This window comes from Apus apus, chromosome 4, assembly GCF_020740795.1.
Source record: "Apus apus isolate bApuApu2 chromosome 4, bApuApu2.pri.cur, whole genome shotgun sequence".
NCBI lineage: Eukaryota > Metazoa > Chordata > Aves > Apodiformes > Apodidae > Apus > Apus apus.
The window spans coordinates 55544703-55566347 of NC_067285.1; the positions used below are offsets into that span (position 1 = coordinate 55544703).

The 21645-nt window shown below is 39.0% G+C and overlaps 1 protein-coding gene across 2 annotated transcripts; it reads left to right on the top strand.

Annotated features, from left to right (window-relative positions):
- Window positions 1–347: 347 nt before the first annotated feature.
- On the top strand, window positions 348–21615 carry USP38 (ubiquitin specific peptidase 38). 2 transcript variants are annotated; one of them, XM_051616850.1, is made up of 10 exons: window positions 348–1134; window positions 2152–2287; window positions 7830–7959; window positions 8206–8307; window positions 11096–11254; window positions 11803–11996; window positions 12547–12640; window positions 13477–13583; window positions 14696–16046; window positions 21269–21615. In XM_051616850.1, exons 1-10 carry the CDS (start codon window positions 450–452, stop codon window positions 21428–21430), a joined length of 3120 nt encoding a protein of 1039 aa, XP_051472810.1. In that variant the 5' UTR covers window positions 348–449; the 3' UTR covers window positions 21431–21615. The 2 variants fall into 2 exon arrangements, with proteins under 2 accessions (XP_051472810.1, XP_051472811.1); XM_051616851.1 differs by lacking the exons at window positions 348–1134; window positions 2152–2287 and having other exon boundaries at window positions 7869–7959; window positions 8234–8307.
- Window positions 21616–21645: the final 30 nt, after the last annotated feature.

The window sequence follows — 21645 nt, forward strand, 5'->3', positions numbered from 1 at the left end:
GCCAGCGCCGCCCCTCGCGGGTGACTGAGCAGGCAGGGCCGGCGGGGCCTGACGGGGCGCCAAGCAAGCGCCGGGCGGCACAGGCCGCTTCCCCCGCCCGCCTGCCGGGCCCGCCCACGCTCCCGGCGCCCGCGCGGTGACCGGCCCGGCGCCCCGCCTCCCGGCTGGCGCAGCTCCGCTTCCGGGTCGGCGGCGGAGCGCTCGGCCGTTGCTGCTGGGCCCGCGGCGCTGGCTGGGCCGGGGCCGGGGCAGCGGGGCCGCCGCCGCCGCCCGGGCCAGGGGAGGGCGGGGGGCAGCGGCGCGGGAGCGGCGGCCGCCGCCGCCTCCGGGCCGGCATAGCGCGGCGGGGCCGGGGGAGGGCCGCGGGGAGGCGGCGGCCTCCTCCGCCGAGGCCTGGGCCGGCCCGGCGCCGCTGCCGCCGCTCGGCCGATGCACCCGGAGCGCCCGCCATGGACAAGATCCTGGAGGGGCTGGTGAGCTCGTCGCACCCGCTGCCGCTGAAGCGGGTGATCGTGCGGCGGGTGGTGGAGTCGGCAGAGACGCCGCTGAGCCAGGCGCAGTGCCGCGCCATGTTCGCCCTCAGCACCCGGCTGGTGCTGCAGGGCCCCGACCCCTTCCAGCGGCAGGTGGGGCGGCAGGTGCTGGAGGCCTACGGCCGCTACCACCGCGCCGAGTTCGAGGCCTTCTTCAACCGCGGGCTGGTCCTCGGCCTCCTGCAGCGCGGGTACGGCGAGCTGAGCAACCGCGACCCCGCCATCCTCGACTACATCCAGGCGGGGCTGCGCCTCATCATGAGCTGCCCCTCGGTGCTGGAGCTCTTCGAGCTGCTGCAGGTGGAGGCGCTGCGGCTGGTGTGCGAGCGGCCGGCCCCGCCGCTCTGCGCCCGCCTCTGCCAGCTGCTGGGCGACTTCCCGCAGTGCCTGCCCCGCGGCAGGAAGCTTTCCCTCGCTTTCTGCCAGCAGCTGGTGCGCAGCATCGCCCACTTCCAGAGCCAGGGCAGCCGGGAGGCCGAGCTGCGCCTCTACGTCTCGCAGGTGACGCAGGTCAGCGGGCTGCTGCGGAGCGTCTGGAAGGCCGAGCCCGACACGCTGCTGCCCTCCCTGCAGGAGCTCTTCGCCGTCATCTCCTCCGCCGGTGAGTGCGGGGAGCCGGCGGGGCGGGGGAAGCGGGAGGGGAGCGGCGGGTTTGCCGGCGGGCAGGGAGAGCCCGACCTCTGGCATCGGTTGCCTTGCAGACGTTGCCTTGGAACCGTTGTTCCCCTGCACAGGGGCTAAAATGCCATTTTGTGGCCGTCGAGAAAGCATAGTCTTTTTTTTTTTTCCGCACAAATTAAAACCATAGGGGGAATGGCGGTTTATTTAGCTGCAGAGTAACCTGGCGCTCAGAAATATTCCTGTTGCCATGCTTTAAATTACATTCTGGAACAGCGTTTTGGGTGTCCCGTTAGGAAAAACGAGATTTTAAGTGTCAGAAACTCCTCTTCCTCCTAGCTCCCTCCAGAGGGATACCTTAGGCCTTGGCATTGTTTAGTCTACAAAACGGGTATATGTAAAGAATATACAAAACGGGTGTATGTAAAGAATATATAAAACCTGGATATCATTAGCAAGATTCTCTGAGTAATGTAGATGGAATTGTAAATAGGTACTTTCTGACTTCAAAAAATCTATTAAATGCTGTATTAGCTCACATCAGAAAATGCCTTTGCTGCTAAGGTAGCTGGAAAACTTAACATAATAACATATTTTGCCATAACTGGCATGGTTTGCAGATGGCTGTTGAGATTGGACATAAAATGTCAGCTGTATTGGATCTCTACACCAATCATCAAGTGTGATAAACAATTGTATGGTACTTCTTTTTAGGAAAGAAACCCACTTCTCAGTTCCGTTGAGGGTGGAGGAGTAAGTTGGCAGACTGTCACTTTCTTGCATGGGTATTAGATGAAAAAGAGTTTGTAATTCAGTACTATTAATTGTCCTTAAACCACTGACACTTGTGAATTTTTATTTGTGATGATAGAATGTTAGATGTAGGATAGACTCTTTGTCTCATAACTTTACAACTATAGTGATGTTCTAGGATAAATGATAAAGTATATATTTTTTGTAGGTTTGTTTTTTTTTAGTGTGTTATGTTTAACTTTTACAGATACTTCATTTGAACCTTCTGTTGCACTGGCAAGCCTTGTGCAGCACATACCATTACAGATGATTACAGTACTCATCAGGAGCCTTACAACAGATCCAAATGTGAAAGATGCAAGCATGACTCAAGCTCTGTGCAGGTACTTCTTTTGAAGTTATTTGTCCCTGAAGTTCCATTAAAACCAAACAAAACCCATCTCAAGCTCCCTCTTCTACCTCCTCCCCCTTTTAAAATAGAATTTTAAGTTACGTTGTTCGACATACTTACGAACTATGGATGTTACTGGCGTGGTTTCACAGAATCATAGAATTGCTTGGATTGGAAGGGACCTTAAAGATCATCTAGTTCCAACCCCCCTGCATGGACAGAGACACCTCCCACTGGACCAGGTTGCTCAAAGCCCCATCCAACCTGGCCTTTAACACCTTGAGGGATGGACTATCCACAACTTCTTTGGGCAGCCTGTTGCTCTATCACCACCCTCACAGTAAAAAGTTTCTTCCTAATGTCTAATTTTAATCTATCATCTTTCAGCTTACTACATGCCCTTGTAAAAATTCCCTCTCCAGCTTAAGGTTGCTGCCTTTGTTGCTCATGTGGCTTCTTTCTCATGCTTTGCTAGGGTGGATGAAGAAGAGGGTTTAAATAGAAATTTTAGAGGAAAGCAGCTGTGTTCCTTCTAGATGACATCTCATGTTTAGATCTGCCACCTTACAAGAGATGGCATAAATAGTAAACTTCACAGGGCTTACAGTCAAGCTAAGAAACAAGGCCACGTATTCAGATGTGCCTTTCTACTTTTCCAAGAAGCAGAGTGCTGTGTTCACAAGTTTGCCTTTCCCATCATCTCCTTCTCTGAAGAGATGAACTGGTTAGAAATTAGTTTTACTGCTTAGTTTTTGAGTGTTTTTTTCTGCTTAGATATCTTAGTGACTTTTTGGTAGAATTCACAGGGACAGCCTATTTTTTTCCATTTTCACTCAAGCCTTCAGAGTTTTTTTGGGTGTTGTTTGAATAATAAAAGAAATGTAAAAATAACTGCATATTATGCTTCTTGTCACTATTCTAGACATCAGTAAATGTTGAGATTAGCAGCACTGTTAACAGACTGATTCAGATTGTAATTTTGGTTAGTATCTTCTGATATGGGAATAATAGTGATGCAGACGGATGACAATGGAAGAAGATGATGATCTTGAAGTTCTTTGAATTATTTTTTTAAGCTTCTGAAGAAACTGCTACTGAGCACAGTTACTGAGGAGTTAAACACGCAGCTGTTAGAAATCTGTGTTGTTTAAAAAACTTTTTAAAAGCATTTTAAAATAATTTAATGTCTGCTATATTATTTTAAACTATCTGTTTGGGTGTAGTGTCATATTTACATAGCTCAGTGAAATGCTGAGTTTTTTTTAAATTAAAACATTACTTTTCTTTACATTACATTGAGAAGCCATATTTGAATTGAAAACATAATCTGGTTGAATTTAACAGATTTCAACAAAGCTCCAGTTTGAAATTCGAAACTGGGAAATTGAGAAGGATTTGTGCATGCTAATAATTTTCCAGTAATGTATTGGTGATGAATTTTTATGTTAATATAATTTTAACATTTATGTTGTATTACCCACTTCAACACAGTGCAATCTTACCGTTGTGGCTTTAGCGTGGCTACTCTGTGTGTCTCTGCTTAGGGAAGTAGCAGTGCTGAGCTTTGAGTATAATAAGAGCTGTTATTATCAAATAAGCTCTCTTCTTAATACTATCTTTGTGGTGGATTTTTTCTCTTGTTTTTGAAAGGGCAGTGCAGTCTTACCTGCATTGTTCATTCTTTGAAGCTATGTTTTATTTTAAGAGCTTCCGGTTCTGTTCCACAGAACAAACTTTTTAGGTACTCCTTGTTACTTTTGTTTGTAGATTCTCATGTCAACATTGTATCCAGTTTCTTTTTCTACCTCTGGCAACCCTTTGCAGTAATTACTCCCTGTGACTTAGAGGAGTGATTGTGAAGAGAATAATGCAGCTGGAGTGTTTGGAGCACCAAATTACAGTGCTGTCATGAGGCTTGCATCATCCCAGGAGATGCAGAACTCCAGGCATAACAAGGTCTCCTGATGAGAGTTACCAGATCTTTGGTGATTGCAAATTTGAGACATTGTTGCTCACTTCCTAAGGAGAACTTTCATGACACTTCAGAGTCTGTCTAAAGTTGAACACATATTAGTAAATAATTTGTAATTAGAAAACTAATAAATTGTATTTGATTGGGGGGGGGGGAGTTGGGTAGTATTAGGCACAAGTTGGTATAAGAAAGGGTGCAGGGTTTTTTTTGCATCATTGAGTTCTTAATTGGCTCAACTTTCTCTTTAAACCTTACTTGAAGCATCAGTGAGGAAAAGCAGAAAATATATTTTCTAAGATAGAGGACTACTTTAAGAGTCTACTTCAGAGGTGTCAGAGGAAGTTGCCAGTACTCAGTATCCTGACAAGTATAATGCTTGTTTGCACTTTAACCCAGGTATCTTTGTTAAGAGACACTGAAAATTTTGCTAAGAAAAAGTCCAGACATGACCTGGTCCTTTTGCCCTGTTGGTAAAAATGTAAAATATTATAAAGGATGTTAAATATTTTGGGGGGTGCCTGGTAATCTACAGATCTTCGGGTTTGGTTTGGTTTTTTTCTAATCTGAGGGATTTGTACCTGAGCTACCAGATTCTTTTATCTGATGTGGCTAAGAAAATATTTATATGAAAGTAGTTACTGTCTGAGGTTGCACAGATCATTTTTTTTTTCTGTCCAGATATATCAGAAGTACTGTCCTTGTTAGGCACTTATATGGATAGCAGACCTGCTCATTTTAGGGTGGCAGAGGGTAGAAGGTCCTCTTGAAGCCTCTAAGGTCAAACACAAAAACCATCCTCTGTGCTTTTATTCATGATCATTGCCCCATATTAATATCTGCCTTTGTATTAAAAATGCAGTCATTGATTGCATCAAAGCAGGAGCCAAGTAAATCCAATGCAGAGAGGATTTGATAACCAAAATATCTAATCTTCACCTACCAGATCTCAGATTGGATGCCGTTTATGGAAGTCTCAAGCATGTCTGCAAATTTACTTCTGTTCCCTCTTCTGACTTTTGTTTCTGCTCTTAAGAACATTGACTCTATTTTTAAGAGCAGAAACAGATTTTAAGGATGGGAATTCTATCTGTATCAATTATACAGAGAATGAGGCTTCTCTTTACAGTTAATTGTACTGAAATGGTAGCCGTTTTCTTATTAGTAAGTGTTGAATAGCCAACGGTTAATTCTACTGACAAGAGATGATACAGGATGGCCCATCACATAACCAGCAAATGGGATAGAACACAGGAAGCCCCAGTGCCCACCCAAAAGCACCATTTGGAGCCTGTGAGTCAGTGTGGTTGAAAGTGCATGTAGCATAAAGATGGTACTCAGGTATTTTAGAACAGCGGTTCTAGTGCAGGGCTCTACAGATTGCTTTTTACTCGTCTAAGAAGTTAATTATGAAAACTAAATATATTGTTATTAGGCTCAAATTAAAGGCCCCAGTGCCCACCCAAAAGCACCATTTGGAGCATGTGAGTCAGTGTGGTTGAAAGTGCATGTAGCATAAAGATGGTACTCAGGTATTTTAGAACAGCGGTTCTAGTGCAGGGCTCTACAGATTGCTTTTTACTCGTCTAAGAAGTTAATTATGAAAACTAAATATATTGTTATTAGGCTCAAATTAACTGTGTGGGTGTTTGTGCCACTGCTGAAAAATACCAAGCCTACAAATTGGAGCAGGGATGAGGTTTGAAGACATTAGTACTTTGAGGCTTGGGGCCTATTTTTAGGTTAAAGTTAATTCTTTGCAAGCAAAAGCAGTTTTGTTCCGCTTTTTTTATTTCCCATTCTAGAAAGCATGTGGCAAGGCTGCTCAGAGTAAACTTGTTTGAATTTGACACTTGAGGCAATGAGAGCTTTCTGTAAATTCAGAGTAATAATTGTGGTGTTGCTATGTGTTTTCCCATGTTTTTGTAGTAACGTGGAAGAAACCCAGTAGGATCTGTGCTTGATTGCTTAAAAGGCAGTCCTAGTGATTGCTTAATTTAGAGAAACCTTTAAAAGTTATATCCAGATACATAATTTTAAGATATATACATTTTAGAATGTGTGTACTGTATTTTTTTCAGATTATAAACTACGTGAGTTTTAGGTTGTTTATGGCAATACAACATGCCCCACAATGCATAGCTGGTGTTGATGCAGCCTGTGATTTACTTTTTAGTTGGGAATCTGAGAACTGAAACCCTGATTTTAGTCTGTTTGGAGGTCTTTTAATCTCCAGGAAGAACACAGGGGCTTGTAGCTTTGTTTCAGATTGATAATCACTAACTATGCTTATTTACAGTGATCATGACTGCTTATTATATTGGTCACTTGTAACCTGCTCAGTTTTATGCTACAGTTTAGCCTCTTAAAATAATTAAACTTTGTGAAGAGCTTTTTCAGAAAAGCAATAAAGAAATATATTTCTAATTTCCTCTTTTCATTGCATTATAGAATAGAATCATAGCATCACATAGGTTGAGTGGAGCCTTTGGAAGTCATCTGATCCAATCCTGCTTGAAGCAAAGTCAGACATTGTTGCTCAGGGCCACGTTCAGTCCAGTTAAGAGTGTTCTGTAAGGATGGAGGAGCCTTGGCCTTAGTGTATAATAACTTGTTTCAGAGTTGGACTGCCCTTGTGGTGAAAAAAAATTTTCTTCCACTTAAATAGTGTTGCTTCATCTGGTTGGAAGAAGCGGATCTTGCAGACAATTCAAGTCCAAAATACTGCCAAATAAAACCTCAAAAGAAGAAAATCTAAATTTTGTGGTTTAGCTTATACTGCCTTACAGTATCATCTATGTCTTAGAATTGCTTCAACTAATCTGCCTGTCTGCTTTAAATATCAGTGTAATTTGTTGGTTTAGAAGGATAGAATTCCCTTTTTTCTGTTGCTGATATTTCACTGTAATTTGTAGGCACAGAAAAAGTCCCTTTGCTTTTCCTTCACTGAAAGAAATTCTTCCTTTTGGGGCATATGTAAATCCCAGGCTACTGAGACCTGTTACACAATCCTTACAACACCTGCTGGATATATATTTAAAATTACTAGATTTTCTTTTTGACTGAGAGTGTTTATGTGGCTTCCAGGAGTATAGTTGCAAGTTGAAGAGGCTTCATTTTCACACTTAAACTTAATACTTGGCTTTGGTCAGGCTTGGGGTAAAAGCTGTAGGAGGGAAGTTTTCCAGGCACTGGCATTTTTTCACCGTCAGGAGTAAGTTTTTGCCACAAAATAAAAATAAAAGTGTTGTCTTAATGTCTATAAACCCAGGCTTCATATTCTTGAATAACAAGCAACAATCATATACATAGTATTTGATTTTACATGATTATGTGTTTTGGAGGGGGGGAGTGTGTTTAATTCTAATCTATGAAATAGAGCAATTTTAATTACGAAATTAAAATACTTATTTTACTACTTGCCTAACATTGATGCATTACTTTTTGAGAATCTGTGTTAGTGTGTAACTGTGTGGGTAATATATAGAATCTTTTTGTTGAAATAAAAATTAGTGGCATATTGGGTTTTAGTTTCATTTTATATTTCTTTCCATTAATCTTTCAGAATGATTGATTGGTTGTCCTGGCCTCTGGCTCAGCATGTGGAAACATGGGTGATTGCACTGCTGAAAGGGCTGGCTGCAGTCCAGAAGTTTACCATCCTCATTGATGTGACACTGCTTAAGATTGAATTGGTATGTTGGAAAAGAACATTCAAAATTGAAGGAGAGGGAAGGGAATTGGTAACAGTTATGCAATTGTATAGCATCCTTTGTATTCCAACAGATAGTATTTTCTTATTCTTCAAAGAGGATGTACCTATAGCTTTCAATTGCATGTTATAATTCTGTCTGTTTCAACTTGTATATTTGGAGTTCTGTTTACATTTTTACTGAATTTTTACTTTCTAGATTTACTGAAATAAATGTGGGTTTTTTTAGGTCTTTAATCGACTTTGGTTTCCTCTAGTGAGGCCTGGTGCCCTTGCTGTCCTTTCCCACATGTTACTTAGTTTTCAGCATTCTCCAGAAGCCTTTCATTTGGTAAGTTACTAAATAAATGTTTTTTAATTCTTTGAAATGTGATTCACATGTGATTTTTAAAGTGGGTTTAAAGAGTAACAGAATTCATGCACTTGGAATTCCTCTTTGTTTCAAGGTTCCAGAATCAGGATTCTGTGGGTCACAGACCACTAGGCTTTCTAACTTCCAGGTTCCAACACTTGATCTGTAACTGGGAGAGAGTGTTGTTCTTCCTCGTATGTACATATTTCTGGCAGTAATATCTGGACACAGCATTCTAACTTTGACCAAATACTTCTGGAAATCTGTTTAATATGGTGTGAAGTCTACTGATAAAGTTGGGCTGCAAGTAGACTTTCACACACTGCTATTTTGGGGAAACTAGATAACCAGTTATCTACTGTGTATAACCTTGTTGCCATGGCTAGCTGCATGAGACCAGGGAATACTTACTTCACTTGAAGAAGGCACCCCTATCTGTTTCAATGTACTTGTGGGCAAATTGAAAGGAAGATGCTCATTTTAGGGGCCACTCTTCAAAATGCAATGCACCAGTTAAAGGGGTAGATACTAGGGTGTAGCAACTGTTTGTGTTAGTACAGTGAGATGTATGTACCTTCCCTGTTCTCATACTTAGTTAAACTTAGCTTAAAAGGTTAACTGATATATGGGTCATTGAGACTTAAGCACAGTAACAACCTCACACTTTGTTTCTCTAAATAGTCTCCAAGGCATATAGGCCTGAAGGGATCACAGACCCTTTGATTAGTGTCAAGGGTAATTGTCTTATGCCTAATACACTTTTTTAATGATAGAAGTCTAAAATTTTTTTTCTCCTCCCTCTTCTGCCCTAATCTTGGCCTAGGATAGAAATTTGAGTCACAAATGAAGAGCCAAGTAGCCTTGAATATGCTCAAAATGTAAATATTTCATTGTCTTGCTTCTTCGTTCCTTAGAGATACAAAACAATCATGAGAAAAATATAAAATATTATTTTAAAATTTCTGTTCTAGAAATAGGAGTTTGTTTTAGCAAGGAAAATTTCTACCATAGGCTGCACACAGTACTACATAAACATCTGTCTTCAGGACTTCATCATGGCCATTTTCTCTCCATTTGAAACAATCTTCACTATCATTTTTGGAGCTACTGCTGTCATTTAGTATCCTGTAATAACATATTGCACTTAAACCACTTCTTTACTTTTTTTTATAATAAATGGTCTGAATGTTCACTGTTTAAATGCACATTTGATAAATTAATTTGTATTGATTTTGCAGTGCATTTGAGTTAACAGTCCCTTCCCTGTACTTGAGTATCATTAGCATTACTGACTTCTTCAAACAAAAACACTGTCTTTCACACATAGAACTTAAGTGTACTATGGAATTCTAAAATCTACAGACATGTAACATTTTAATTTAACCTCAAGTCAAAAGTGATGCTTCTGAGTGTATTCAAAGTGTAACTTTCAGTATTAAGTAGCATGCTGTGAGAATTTGAATCTTAATTTAAGACAGCTGAAAACTTTTTTCTGTTTTTCTCATGTGTTTTGTCTGTGCAAAATTATCATCTCACATCTCCTTTGTACAAATCTTATTCTTGGAGCCTCAGTAGTTACTTTCTCATTGTTATCTACTCACATTTATAAAGTGAAGGAGAGAAATGTGTTTTTATTGCAACATTCACAATTTACTCTGTAGTAAACTGAACAATTAATCTTGATGTTTTCATTTTTAAACAGTGGGTACCTTGCTTACCAAAAGAGTAGGTTTTGTTTCTGTAAAAATATTTGTTATGCTTTGAGAAGAATTGGTATTTGAAAATGTGGCAAATGCACTAGGCCTCCGTTTTACTTCGGTGTTATGAAGTATAGTAATTCTTGTAATTAGTATACTTACCTAAAATCATTGTATTCTCAGAACTTCTGTATTTCATGTCTTTACTGCCAAACAATTTGTAAACTAATTTGTGATGAGGAATTATTCCATCCACTTTCACAGCTAATCCATTTTGATTACTTGAAAACTGACAGAAGTCCAAAATATTTTGTTTCACAGTAAGAAGTTCCACTTTTTGGGACTGCATTGAAATAACTTTCTACTTGATGTTTTAAGACTAATACAAAAAAAAACTCTTGTGCATTTAAAACTACAGCCAGAGCTGTGCTGAAGAAGGGGAAGGAGGTGGGGTAAACGTTTCTGATGTATACCAAATTTGAAATAGTAATGAATCTGAATTAATGCTCAAAGAGGTTACAGTATCAGTGGTAAGCTTTTTTAGCTTTTTTTACTTCATTGAGCCTAGCTTCCTCACTAGGTGGAGCTGTGAGCCAATTTCTGTCTTGTAAACTTAAATAGCTTGAATGTGGTCATTGGCTTCGGGTAACAAACATTAGTTTCTGTTGAAGGAAAATGGAGAAGTTTGTTTTAAAATCTGTATTTGTGAAATTAGAACAGGATACTGTTAGTGGTGGTACAAAAGCAAAATTTTCTTTTTTAACATCCTTAATAAGATTAGTACTTTGGACACTTGACCATTTAAAATCTTAACATGTGCTTTCTAAATTCATAAAGTTCCAGAACTTGATATGTGAGCTAACGAGAACATTGAATAATTACTTGTGCTCTTTGAAAATTTGAGTAAAGAATAATGCATGTTTTTCAAGTTATTGTTTCTGAAGCATTTACTTAAGAACAGAAGGGCTCCTGTCATTTGGCATGTGTTAAGCAGCAAAGTTGAAGAACAAAAAAACTGGAAAAATGAAAGTAACACCTGTTTGGGTTTTTTGTTTGTTTTTCCCGTTCAGATTGTCCCACATGTGGTTGCTTTGGTTCATTCCTTCAAAAGAGATGGCTTACCTTCCAGTACAGCCTTTTTGATGCAGTTGACTGAGTTGATACACTGTATGATATATCATTACTCAGGATTTCCAGAGCTCTATGAACCCATTCTGGAAGCTGTTAAGGTATATTGGAGTTATTAAGAAGATGGAATGTTTTTGGTTTGCTTTTCCCAATATCAAAACCATAAACCACTCAGATGTTACTGCCTGATTTCACAGCAGTAATATTGCAGTTAAGTGTTTTGACACTAAAAAAGGCCCTATCAATTTAATTCCAAGTATTCATGACTTTTTCAGTCTTACATTCTTACGTTTTGATTTGACAGAGCAGGAATGTGTTTCTAACAGAATTGAGGATGCTTTATAAGTCTATTGAAGCTTGAAATTTGAGAGGTAGTTTTTGGTGACAGAAAGAATTCTGTGACTATGCAGGTCAAAGGTGACCACCAGCCCCTTATTCCTGCAATTCGAGAGTTGAGTAAATAAAGCTTTGAAGAAGAGGGCTTGGGAGGCAGGGGAGGGGAGTGTGTTACCTTCTAAGCTGTGAGGGATGGTCTGGCTATGAAGGAGAATACAGAAATAAGCAAAGATGTAAGACTGCAGGACCTATGACAAATATGACCAAACCAAATACAAAAACCTATTAAGTGTGTTAAATGTTTCTCTTGTAGGATATGCCCAAACCCTCCGAAGAGAAGATGAAATTGATTCTCAGTCAGAGTGCTTGGACTTCTCAATCCAGTTCTCTGCCATCTTGTTCATCTAGACTTTCTGGAAAATCCGAAACTGGGAAGACAGGTCTAATTAATCTAGGAAATACTTGCTACATGAACAGTGTTATTCAAGCACTTTTCATGGCTACAGAGTAAGTTCTTTTTAATAGCTCCTTTCATTGCAAATCAGCTATTGCAGTTGTTGCATTCTTACTTTACACAGAATATTAATATGTCCTGGAGTCTCTAAGCTTGCTAAAGCTGAGTGGGTTTTTTTGCACTGTTACTGATTGCATTGTTGAAGCCGAGTTCTGTGAAACTGCAATTTTACTCATGCAAAATCCTGATCTTTCTGTACAGTGTCAAGAGATAAGGACCTTTTTCCTCACTGTCCTTGCTCCCTTCAGAATTGTAAAAGTTTATGGTGTTGCTTTTGTTACAGTGTGAAAAATACTGAGAAAAATTGTCTGTAGCCAATTCTTACACATGTAAATATTTGAAGAAATAGGTTTTTTGCAGTCTTAATTCATACTGTACAGTAGATTTGCATCTGCACTAGAGCAGAATCCTGGTATTGAAGCGAAGTGTTAGACATTTTGTTTCCTTTCCAGTTGAAGTAATTATCTGAGCTGGAATGTTAACTGCATTGTTCCTAGAAATCCAGTAAGGAATCTAATGTCTATCTTTTTTTTTCCTTTTCAGTTTCAGAAGACATGTTTTATCTCTGAATTTAAATGGATGTAATTCACTAATGAGAAAATTACAGCATCTTTTTGCTTTTTTGGCCCATACCCAGGTATATCAGTTAATTTCATCTGCTGTTTTTTACGTCTGTATACCAAACTTTATAAACATGGTGCCATGGGAGTACTCCTGAGTACATTAAATATGTAAATATTATAGATGTGTGTAGGGGGATGAGTCTGCTTCCAAATGTTCAGATGGTGTGGATGGACTTAGAGAAATTTGTACTTCGTAAGTGGAACCTCTTGGCATTGTGTTGTTTTTATAAGTGGTCAGTATCAGGTTTTCTTTGAGAAGCCAAATTGAAAAAATCCAAGTAAGATCTGATTTCATACACAAGCTGATTTCATCTAACTCTTTAGGATAAACAATGACTTTCTGCAGTGATTTTTACACTAAAATTTATTGTAATTCCAGTTCTAAAGTGAACTTAGATGTTCAGAATATTTGGTAGTGCTAGAAAGACATAAGACACTTTTGTTGTCTTTGATTAATAACAATAAGCTTGTTGTGAAAAGGATGAGGCTGGATCACCTTAAAAATAAATCTATACTTAGGAAATAGTGGTTTTTCTGAATAAATGAAACTTTTAAAAAACTTGCCAGCAAGAACAGTAACTTCTGTTACACTTAACATTTAGTTTAGACTCACTACATATTTAATATTTGCCTGCAGGATCCATTACTTTTATCTTTGTACTAGAGATGATGACTACAAAATTAATGGCTCCCTCTTCCTATGATTAAGTGGTTTAAAGGTTTGTGTACCATGTGATTCAGACAGTTCCTCTAGAATAATACAGTCCAAAGTTCAGTGATGAATATCAATATAACCAATTTTTTAAGTAGTTCTTATGTAACCTTATCTGTCTGTCTCTTACACAAACAGAGGGAGGCATATGCTCCTAGAATTTTCTTTGAGGCTTCCAGACCACCATGGTTCACCCCTCGATCCCAGCAGGATTGCTCAGAATATCTCAGATTCCTGCTAGACAGGTACAGTTACTGTGCTGTTAATGGGAATGAATTTAGTGTTTTACTGCATAATGTTGAACTCTTAGAAGCAGTCATGTAACAGCTCCACTGCATGAGTGGGGACCAGGAATTTTGTTCCTCATTCCTGGCTGTCTCTGGTTTTCTGTAGGGTCTATGCAACTCATTCATTCACGGGTTTAATCTGTGGTAAAGTCTGGATACCACCTTGTATCCACATAATTTAAAGCAGGTTATAGTGTTGGTAATGTTCTGTTTTTATATACCTAAATTTTGGTGTTACGTTAGAGTCATGGTCCTATTGTAAAATTCATGTGGTTGCTGAAAGCAGTTCAGTTGTGCATCTGGAATTTTGTGTTGATGGAGACAGCTGTATTTCATATAGGTTAGATAAGTCATAAAGAGATGTACATGCATTTATAACCTCTTTAATAATCGAATTAACTGTGGCACAGATCAAACAAAAATACCGGCATTTATTAGTAGCCTTATTTAATTTTGGCTTGCTGAGATGTGGCCTGGGCACTTACTGCTTTATAATGCATTCTACTTCTGGAGAAGTTTTATCTCAATAGTGGAATAGTTGCTTGTGGTTTTTTTCTTCTTGTTTTCCCTCTGTTTGGTTTAATTTTTGGTTTGTTTTTTCTTGCTGTAGTTTCCTAATTTTCTTGGCTACAAAATCCTGACCTTTTCTTTTATTTGGAAATAGTTTGGCACTACATAAATAGCTACTTGTTTGCTAATAAAATCTGACATACAGAACAAGTCTACTGGGGAACTGAATGATTAATATAATGGTAAATAATAAAAGTGTTGTTTGCTACTTTTTGTATACTTGCTAGTTCATTCAGTATATCTGTTGTGTTCTGTTATATATAACAAAACCTACATTAAATGCATTTGTGATTTTTCTCATACTCCTGTCTTGGATAGTACTGACCTCTGTGGTTCAGCTTGCTTATTCAAAAAAATAACATAGTTTTTTTTTAATGCAAGAGACTTCTAGCCGCCTACCCATCTATACTTTTTAGCATAACGGGGAAGTCTGAAGTCATGCAGCAGTAATTGTTTATAAAATAGCACAGCTGCTTGGATTTATTTTTGTTTGTCTTTAGGCTACATGAAGAAGAGAGAACCTTAAAAGCGTTGTCTTCAGCAAAGACTTCTCAAAGTATAATGAGTGAAGAATCCCAGACACAAGAAGCTGTCCATAAAGCACAAGTATTTGCTGAAGCACCTTGCATGGGAAGTGAAGAAAGAACTCTGATAGAGAAGATGTTTGGAGGAAAATTGAAGACTACTATATGCTGTTTGAACTGCAGAAGTATGTCTCAGAAGGAAGAAGCTTTCACAGATCTCTCTCTGGCTTTCTGTCCTCCAACATTTTTGGAGAGTGTTAGCCCAAAATACAGGGAACATTCTGAAGTGAAAGATGATTACATGGTGCAAGCTAATACTTCAGCATCTAGTCCTGCTGAAGAAACACCTCTCAGTAATTTGGAAGTACGTGGTGGATGTGACACAGTAATGAATGAAGGAACCATAAAGGATTTTTCTACTGAGCCAAACTCTGAGAGTACCACAAATTCTGAACTCAACAAAGTTCAAGATAATGGGGATATGTCTCAGAGGCTAGTAGGTAAAACCCCCCTGTCAGTCACAGATTTACTGAATTATTTTCTGGCACCTGAGATCCTAAGTGGAGACAATAAGTATTATTGTGAAAAGTGTGCCTCTCTACAGAATGCTGAGAAAACTATGCAAATAATTGAGGAACCTGAATACCTCATTCTCACTCTTTTGAGATTTTCTTATGATCCAAAGTGTCATATAAGGCGCAAAATCTTGGACAATGTGTCTCTGCCTCTTGTTTTGAAACTGCCAGTCAAACGAGCAGCATGCCCTCGAGCTCTAGTTTCAGGAGGTTGTTCTGTTGGTGTTGAGATTTCTGATACTGGAGAAAATCTTGCTAAAAAACTGAAGCCCTCAGGTGCTGATGAAGTGACCTGCCCACAATTGGTCCCCTATGTGTTAAGCTCTGTGGTGGTGCACTCTGGTGTATCCTCTGAAAGTGGACATTATTATTCATATGCTAGAAATGTTACTGGGTCAGAGCCTTCAGGTGTCTGCCCCCAGTCTACAGCTCTTTCTTTAGTTTCTCCTCAAGACAAGTTGTTGGCAGAGGAGAGTCCTTGTACTGTTGTAGAAAATGAGCTGGACACTGAGATGCCAAAAGAATGGTTTCTCTTCAATGACAGCAGAGTGACATTTACCTCATTTCAGTCAGTCCAGAAAATTACCAGTAGATTTCCAAAGGACACTGCTTATGTTCTATTTTACAAAAAACAAAATAGTACCTGTTGCTTCAACACCAGTTCGACAAATGGACTCTGGGTAAATGGAGACCCTCCTCTACAAAAAGATCTCATGGATGCAATTACGAAAGATAACAAACTGTACTTGCAGGTAAGACAGAAATTGTGTAGGAAGGGTGGTGTCCTTAACATTTACAAGACACAGCATAAAAGAAAGAAAAAGTTAGCTTTTAAACATTCTGTTATGTTAGCCGTATAAATCACCAATCTCACTTCCATCTTGATGTTGCTAGACAGGTGTCATAGGAAGGTTGTCATTGTTAGGTGGGAAGAGTTAAAGAAAATGGCTTAAACTCATTGCATTTTAAATTTTCAGTGAGATGCTCACACGGGTCTTTTAACCACTTGTAATTCTATGCAGGAGAGGCTTTTCAAACAGTTCTGATTTTCATTGCCTTTAATTACAAGAGTAGCTAATTTAGCAGTGGTCTTACTAGTGCATTTTTATCTGGAGTGAAGTTTTATTTATACAACTGTGCACACCCAAATACTGGAACCAATAAAATTAAGACCAGATGGCAGTGACTAGATTCCACTTTTCCTTTCTGCCTGCTCTCCCTGGCTCATCTGTGTAAAATTTCGAGTGTGCTGCAGCATACCCAGCATGTCTCAGAGCAACAGGCTGAGAGCCCTCACTAGCACCCTGTCCTTCTAACCTTATCCCAGGCAAGCCTGATATTATCCTGCTCCCCCTTAGAGTGTGTTTTAAAGCTTTGTCAGTGAGCCTTGGTGGTTTATGAGCAAAGACCCTCTTCCTGCTTTGAGAGGGATGAACCCTATCTGACACCAGCAAGTCTGGTGCTGTGTAGGCCATTCTGTTATCAAATAACCCCAAATTTTGGTGACGCCAGTCATGGAGCCATATATTAACAAACTGGGTTCATCTGTTTCTCCTGTTGTTGCTGCCCACAACTGGAAGGAGAGAGGAAAAAATAACCTATGACCCAGATCCTCAAAGCAGCCATCCCAAGGCCCTGAAGTCTCTTTTGATCGCCCTTGAACTATGTATTGCAGCTTCATTGCCACCCACGTAGAAGACCAGTAATGGGCAGTAGTCTGAGGGCTGCACCAGGCTTGGAAGTTTCCTGGTGATGTCGTTAAACTGAGCCCCAGGAAGGCAGCCAACTTTCCTAAGAGGAGGGTCTGTCTAGCATATTGGACCTTTGGTTCCCCTCAAAAGGGAGTTGCCTACAACTATAACTGGTCTTTTCTTCCTGATAGAGGTGACTGTGGTATGAGTGGGTAGCTTTTCTGACCTTGGCAGCACCTCTGGTGTAGATGGACCATAATCCATTGACTGGCCTTCCACATCCAGAGCCTCATACCTGTTGTACCTGGGAAGGCAAGGTGAGCAAGGAAGGGGTTTGCTGCTATCTCGAGTGTAGTCTTGCCTCCAAGATAATGTCCTGTTTTCAGTCAGAATTGCTGTGACTTTCATTGATGCAGGTATGCCTCAATTGTGACATTTCAAAGTTGAAACCAGATTATTTTTTATTTTAGGTTTATAATTACAGTAGCATCTAGGTAACTGAGTAGAGTGGAAAAAACAAAGATTTACAAACACAGTCTGAAGAAAAACAGTACAGCTCCTACAGTGATACTATCACCTTTTTTTGTATGAAGCCAAACGTTTAAAGGAGGAACATTGCAATCCACATAGACTATAAATCCTATAATTAATCTTATTGATGTGTTTTCATGTTGAATTCAGTGCTTGCAGTCAAACATATTTCAGTGTTAGCAACAGGATAGGTGATTGCCTGAGTATTCATAACAGAGACATTTTTCAAATCTGAAGAGATACAACAAGCAACATTATCAGGATACTTAGAAAATAATGTGTTAAATAATGGAATTATTCTTAAATGGTAATTCAGATAAATGTATTTTCAAGACTTATTTTTATGCAATTTCTGGAATACACTAATAAGTTAGTTACTTTAAGCTTTTTGAATACTCATGTACACCTAGGACCAGTGAAAAATGAATATGATTTTATTGAAGTTAGTCAGTTGGTGCATATACACAAAAAACTAAAGCTTTCTCTACAAAACATGTAGTAGTAAAGCACGCAGTGCTCTTAGCCTACAAGTGGAAATCAGGTTAGTAGCTTCTGGAAAACTATTCCTTTACAGTTAAAGAAATATTTTCCAAATATATAGGGTTTGTTTTGGTTTAAGTTTTTTGTTGTTTGGTTGGTTTTTTGTGTTTTTTTTTTTAATTATTATTATTATTGATATTTTATCCACCTTTCGATTTTGGATTCTTCATTACTGGCTTTCTTTGTAGAGCTCTACTCATCTCAGAGTTGTTGAGATCCTTTCCTCAGTTTTAATGAGGCTTATTAGAAATGCTCAGTTATTCTTTTTATCAAATTAATATTGTGATTCACTGGATTAAGTTACTATATTTTTTACAAGTTGCATTTCATTGTTGTTCAGAGTTCTAAACTGTTATTTTACTGCTAAGTTAAGAATATACTTTTCTGACCTGAAAAAGCCTTTACTTTTTAGAAGAAACGTTCAAAAAAATCTGTAGCTTACTGCTTTTGGTTTACTGTTGCATACCAGTTTACCACATGGTAAACTAAATTCTTTTCACTTTAAATAACAAAACCTGCAATATGGGTAGCTCCCACTCCAGTTAAATTAAAAATCCCATTCTGGGATCAAGTGGAAGGCAGGGAGGGATGCTCTGCATTACTCAGTCTAGAGAACTGAACTGACACAAAGTTCTACTTAGCTGACTTAATATTTGTTCGGATAAATATAATTGTCCTGAAAACTTTTTTTTTTTCTAGAAACAAGGATCTTTCTTGCAAAAATGCCAGGGCTGTATGCTATGCTGGAACAATTTAATGTCAGCTAATATTAGTCAAGTCCATGTGTGCTTTGAGAAAAGTAAGAAATGTGCTCATTTGGCACAAACTACTGAACAGGAATAAAACGTGAAAGATTTAAACTGCTAAATAATTTCACTTTTAGCACTGAAGACAGAGTGTGTGGTTTTTAATCCTAATACTCTTGTCAAGAAACTTTAATAATTGGTAATTTGATTCTCCTCTATAATTCTCGTGTGTGTGCATATATAGAGGTATACCTTCTATCCATTATAGAAAATGTTCTCTAAGATCAGCACTGTTGTTTACTGAAGAGAATTTCTGCATGGCTGACAAAAGCTGTGCATGCAGCGAGTTTACACTGTGTACCAAATGTGCTGTGTGTGTCTAGAGCCAAGAGAGTCAGAGTTACCCCTTGCACGTAAGTCATGCTCAGTAGTCCCTTGTCTAAAGAAGCTTAGTGACAGTAGAACAATCATACTCTTGATAATGGTATGGTGAAAGATACCTAAAGTACTTTAACTGTATAGCTATGCTGTAACCTCGTGCTATCCAGTAACTGCAATAAGGCAAATGAAAATGATGTTTCTGTCTAAATATAGCAAGAAAAATCTCAGATTTAAGACCTTGGTGTTCTTTTTGTCTACAGTTTTAAGACTTTTCTTTAATATAGCATAATCCACAAACCTGTTATTGATAATTATATTCTTTTGCAGTACATTTTGTTAAGTAAAACTCAACTACTGGGGTTCATCAGGTATAAAGTTGCCAGAAAACAGTTATCTGGAGAGCTGAAAGTGGAGGAGGGAGTAATGAGAGCTCCACTTTTGTTTTGGTACTACGCTACATTAAAACTTTTTGAAACATTTTACCAAAAAAAGAAAAACCAGCCCAGGTACAGTGTAGCAAGTTTCCAAATATTTGGTTTTGAGAAGAAATTCTGTTTTAAGTTAAACAGTTTTGCAGTGTAGTTTTTCAAAAGAACAGGCTATTTATAAAAATGCCTGCTATTTAAATCAAAGTTTTCTGTTCATTTCTGGTACAAGTGAGTTCTTTGTATTCTCTTATTGTTCTTAGTAAGTGTCCTTAGGTTTTGATGTCTTTTATAGTTAGCAGATAGGTAAGAATCCACATATTCCATAATACTGTCTTCCAGGATTATGGCCAGCATGTCTATGTAGATAACATCCTCCAAGTATCTTTTATATCATTTTGGAAATGAGTTTGTATTTCAGTCCTTAGTAGTGTAAAATAGTTTCAAACTTAGGCCATGTTTTTCTAAGAGTCAGAGTAATTTAAACCCACAGGTACTGTTTTTAGCACCTGTGAAAGTACATGGACAATGCTTAGTGCTTTCATGGTAGTATAATACAGTCTTCCAGGTTCTTCGCTCTGTTCCTTGCTTTCACCAGGAAGTGGAGAAGGAACAATTCAAGGTGACCCATGTAATTACTAAAAACCCTGTTAAAATTTCCTTCTATTGCCTTTAGGGGAGGTATGTAGTGACAATGTGTCATGTGAAGGAGGCTATCAGTATAAGCCTTACCACCTTAATACTTTCATTTTATTTCCTAAAGCAACAGAGCTTGTGCAGATCTGCTGTCTTTCTCTTGTCAGTACAGAGCCCAACACTTACCTTCCCTCCCTCCTTTTTTGAAGCTGCTGGCTAATTTGAGAAAGGGATGCTATAGACAAGACATGGCCGCAAGGTTTATGAAACTAGTTGGCCAGAGACAAAATAGTGTGTAGTATCTCTAATAAGATAAGGCCTTGGCTCATCCCCTTCTTAGATGTCTAAGAAGCCACAGGGGCATTCAGCAGAAAAAGCAGCTGGCCAAGACACTATGCGTTCTTGTTCCTGCTACTTGTGCAGGTACCTTTTCCAGTCACTGACTCTGATTTTACAGAGTGCTTCAGAGTTCCTGAGACTTACCTAATATTAAAACAGAGTTAGCTCATCAATAACACTTGGAAGTTAAAAAGCTGCACTAAAGGGAAATTAAATAGCTTTTCCATCCTTCTGCCTTTTATCTGAGTATGTTGTTTTAATATATGCAGCTGAGTAAAGGTGTCTTAATTAACATTATTTAATGGTCTTACCTTTTTATTTGGCAACCAAGAACAAGGGCATCTTAAAATTACTAGGCTGAAAGTTCATGTGAAACATATATAAAAAAATGTTTTGTTAGCTTTTGATGAGCAGTCTAATTCTTTAGTAACATCACATGTTGGTATAAAATATTATTTTGGCATAAATGTATTTAATTATGATTCATGTATACTTACTGACGTTCAACGAAATGGTACATCTCTGGCTGTGGATGTTCAACTTGGAAGTTCAACAAAGCCATGCAGACTTAGGACTCCAGAAGGTAGTGATGTTGCTTTAAAACCTGCTTCAAAATTTACTAGGAAAAAATTCTGCTTCAGGGACTTCTAGTTGATGTTTTTTTTAAACTGTCTTTTCTTTTCAGGAGCAAGAGCTTAGTGCTCGAACACAAGCACTTCAAGCTGCCTCAGCCTCGTGCTCTTTCCGACCCAATGGATTTGATGACAACGATCCCCCAGGAAGCTGTGGACCGACAGGAGGAGGAGGAGGGGGTGGGTTCAGTACCATTGGTAGATTAGTCTTTTGACCAAGAAGACAACCTGGAATACACTGGTTCCAAAGCAGCCCAGTACTGCTGAGGAGGAACTTAGATACTGAACTTTGACAGATATTGTATCAACTTCTGAGACTTGATCTTTGTTCAAAAGCAAATGTTGGGGCTTTTTTGGTTATGTTTTATTTGAAATAAATAAGCGCATAATGGAAAAAAAACTACCTCTTAAAAATTCAGTTGCTTTTCTA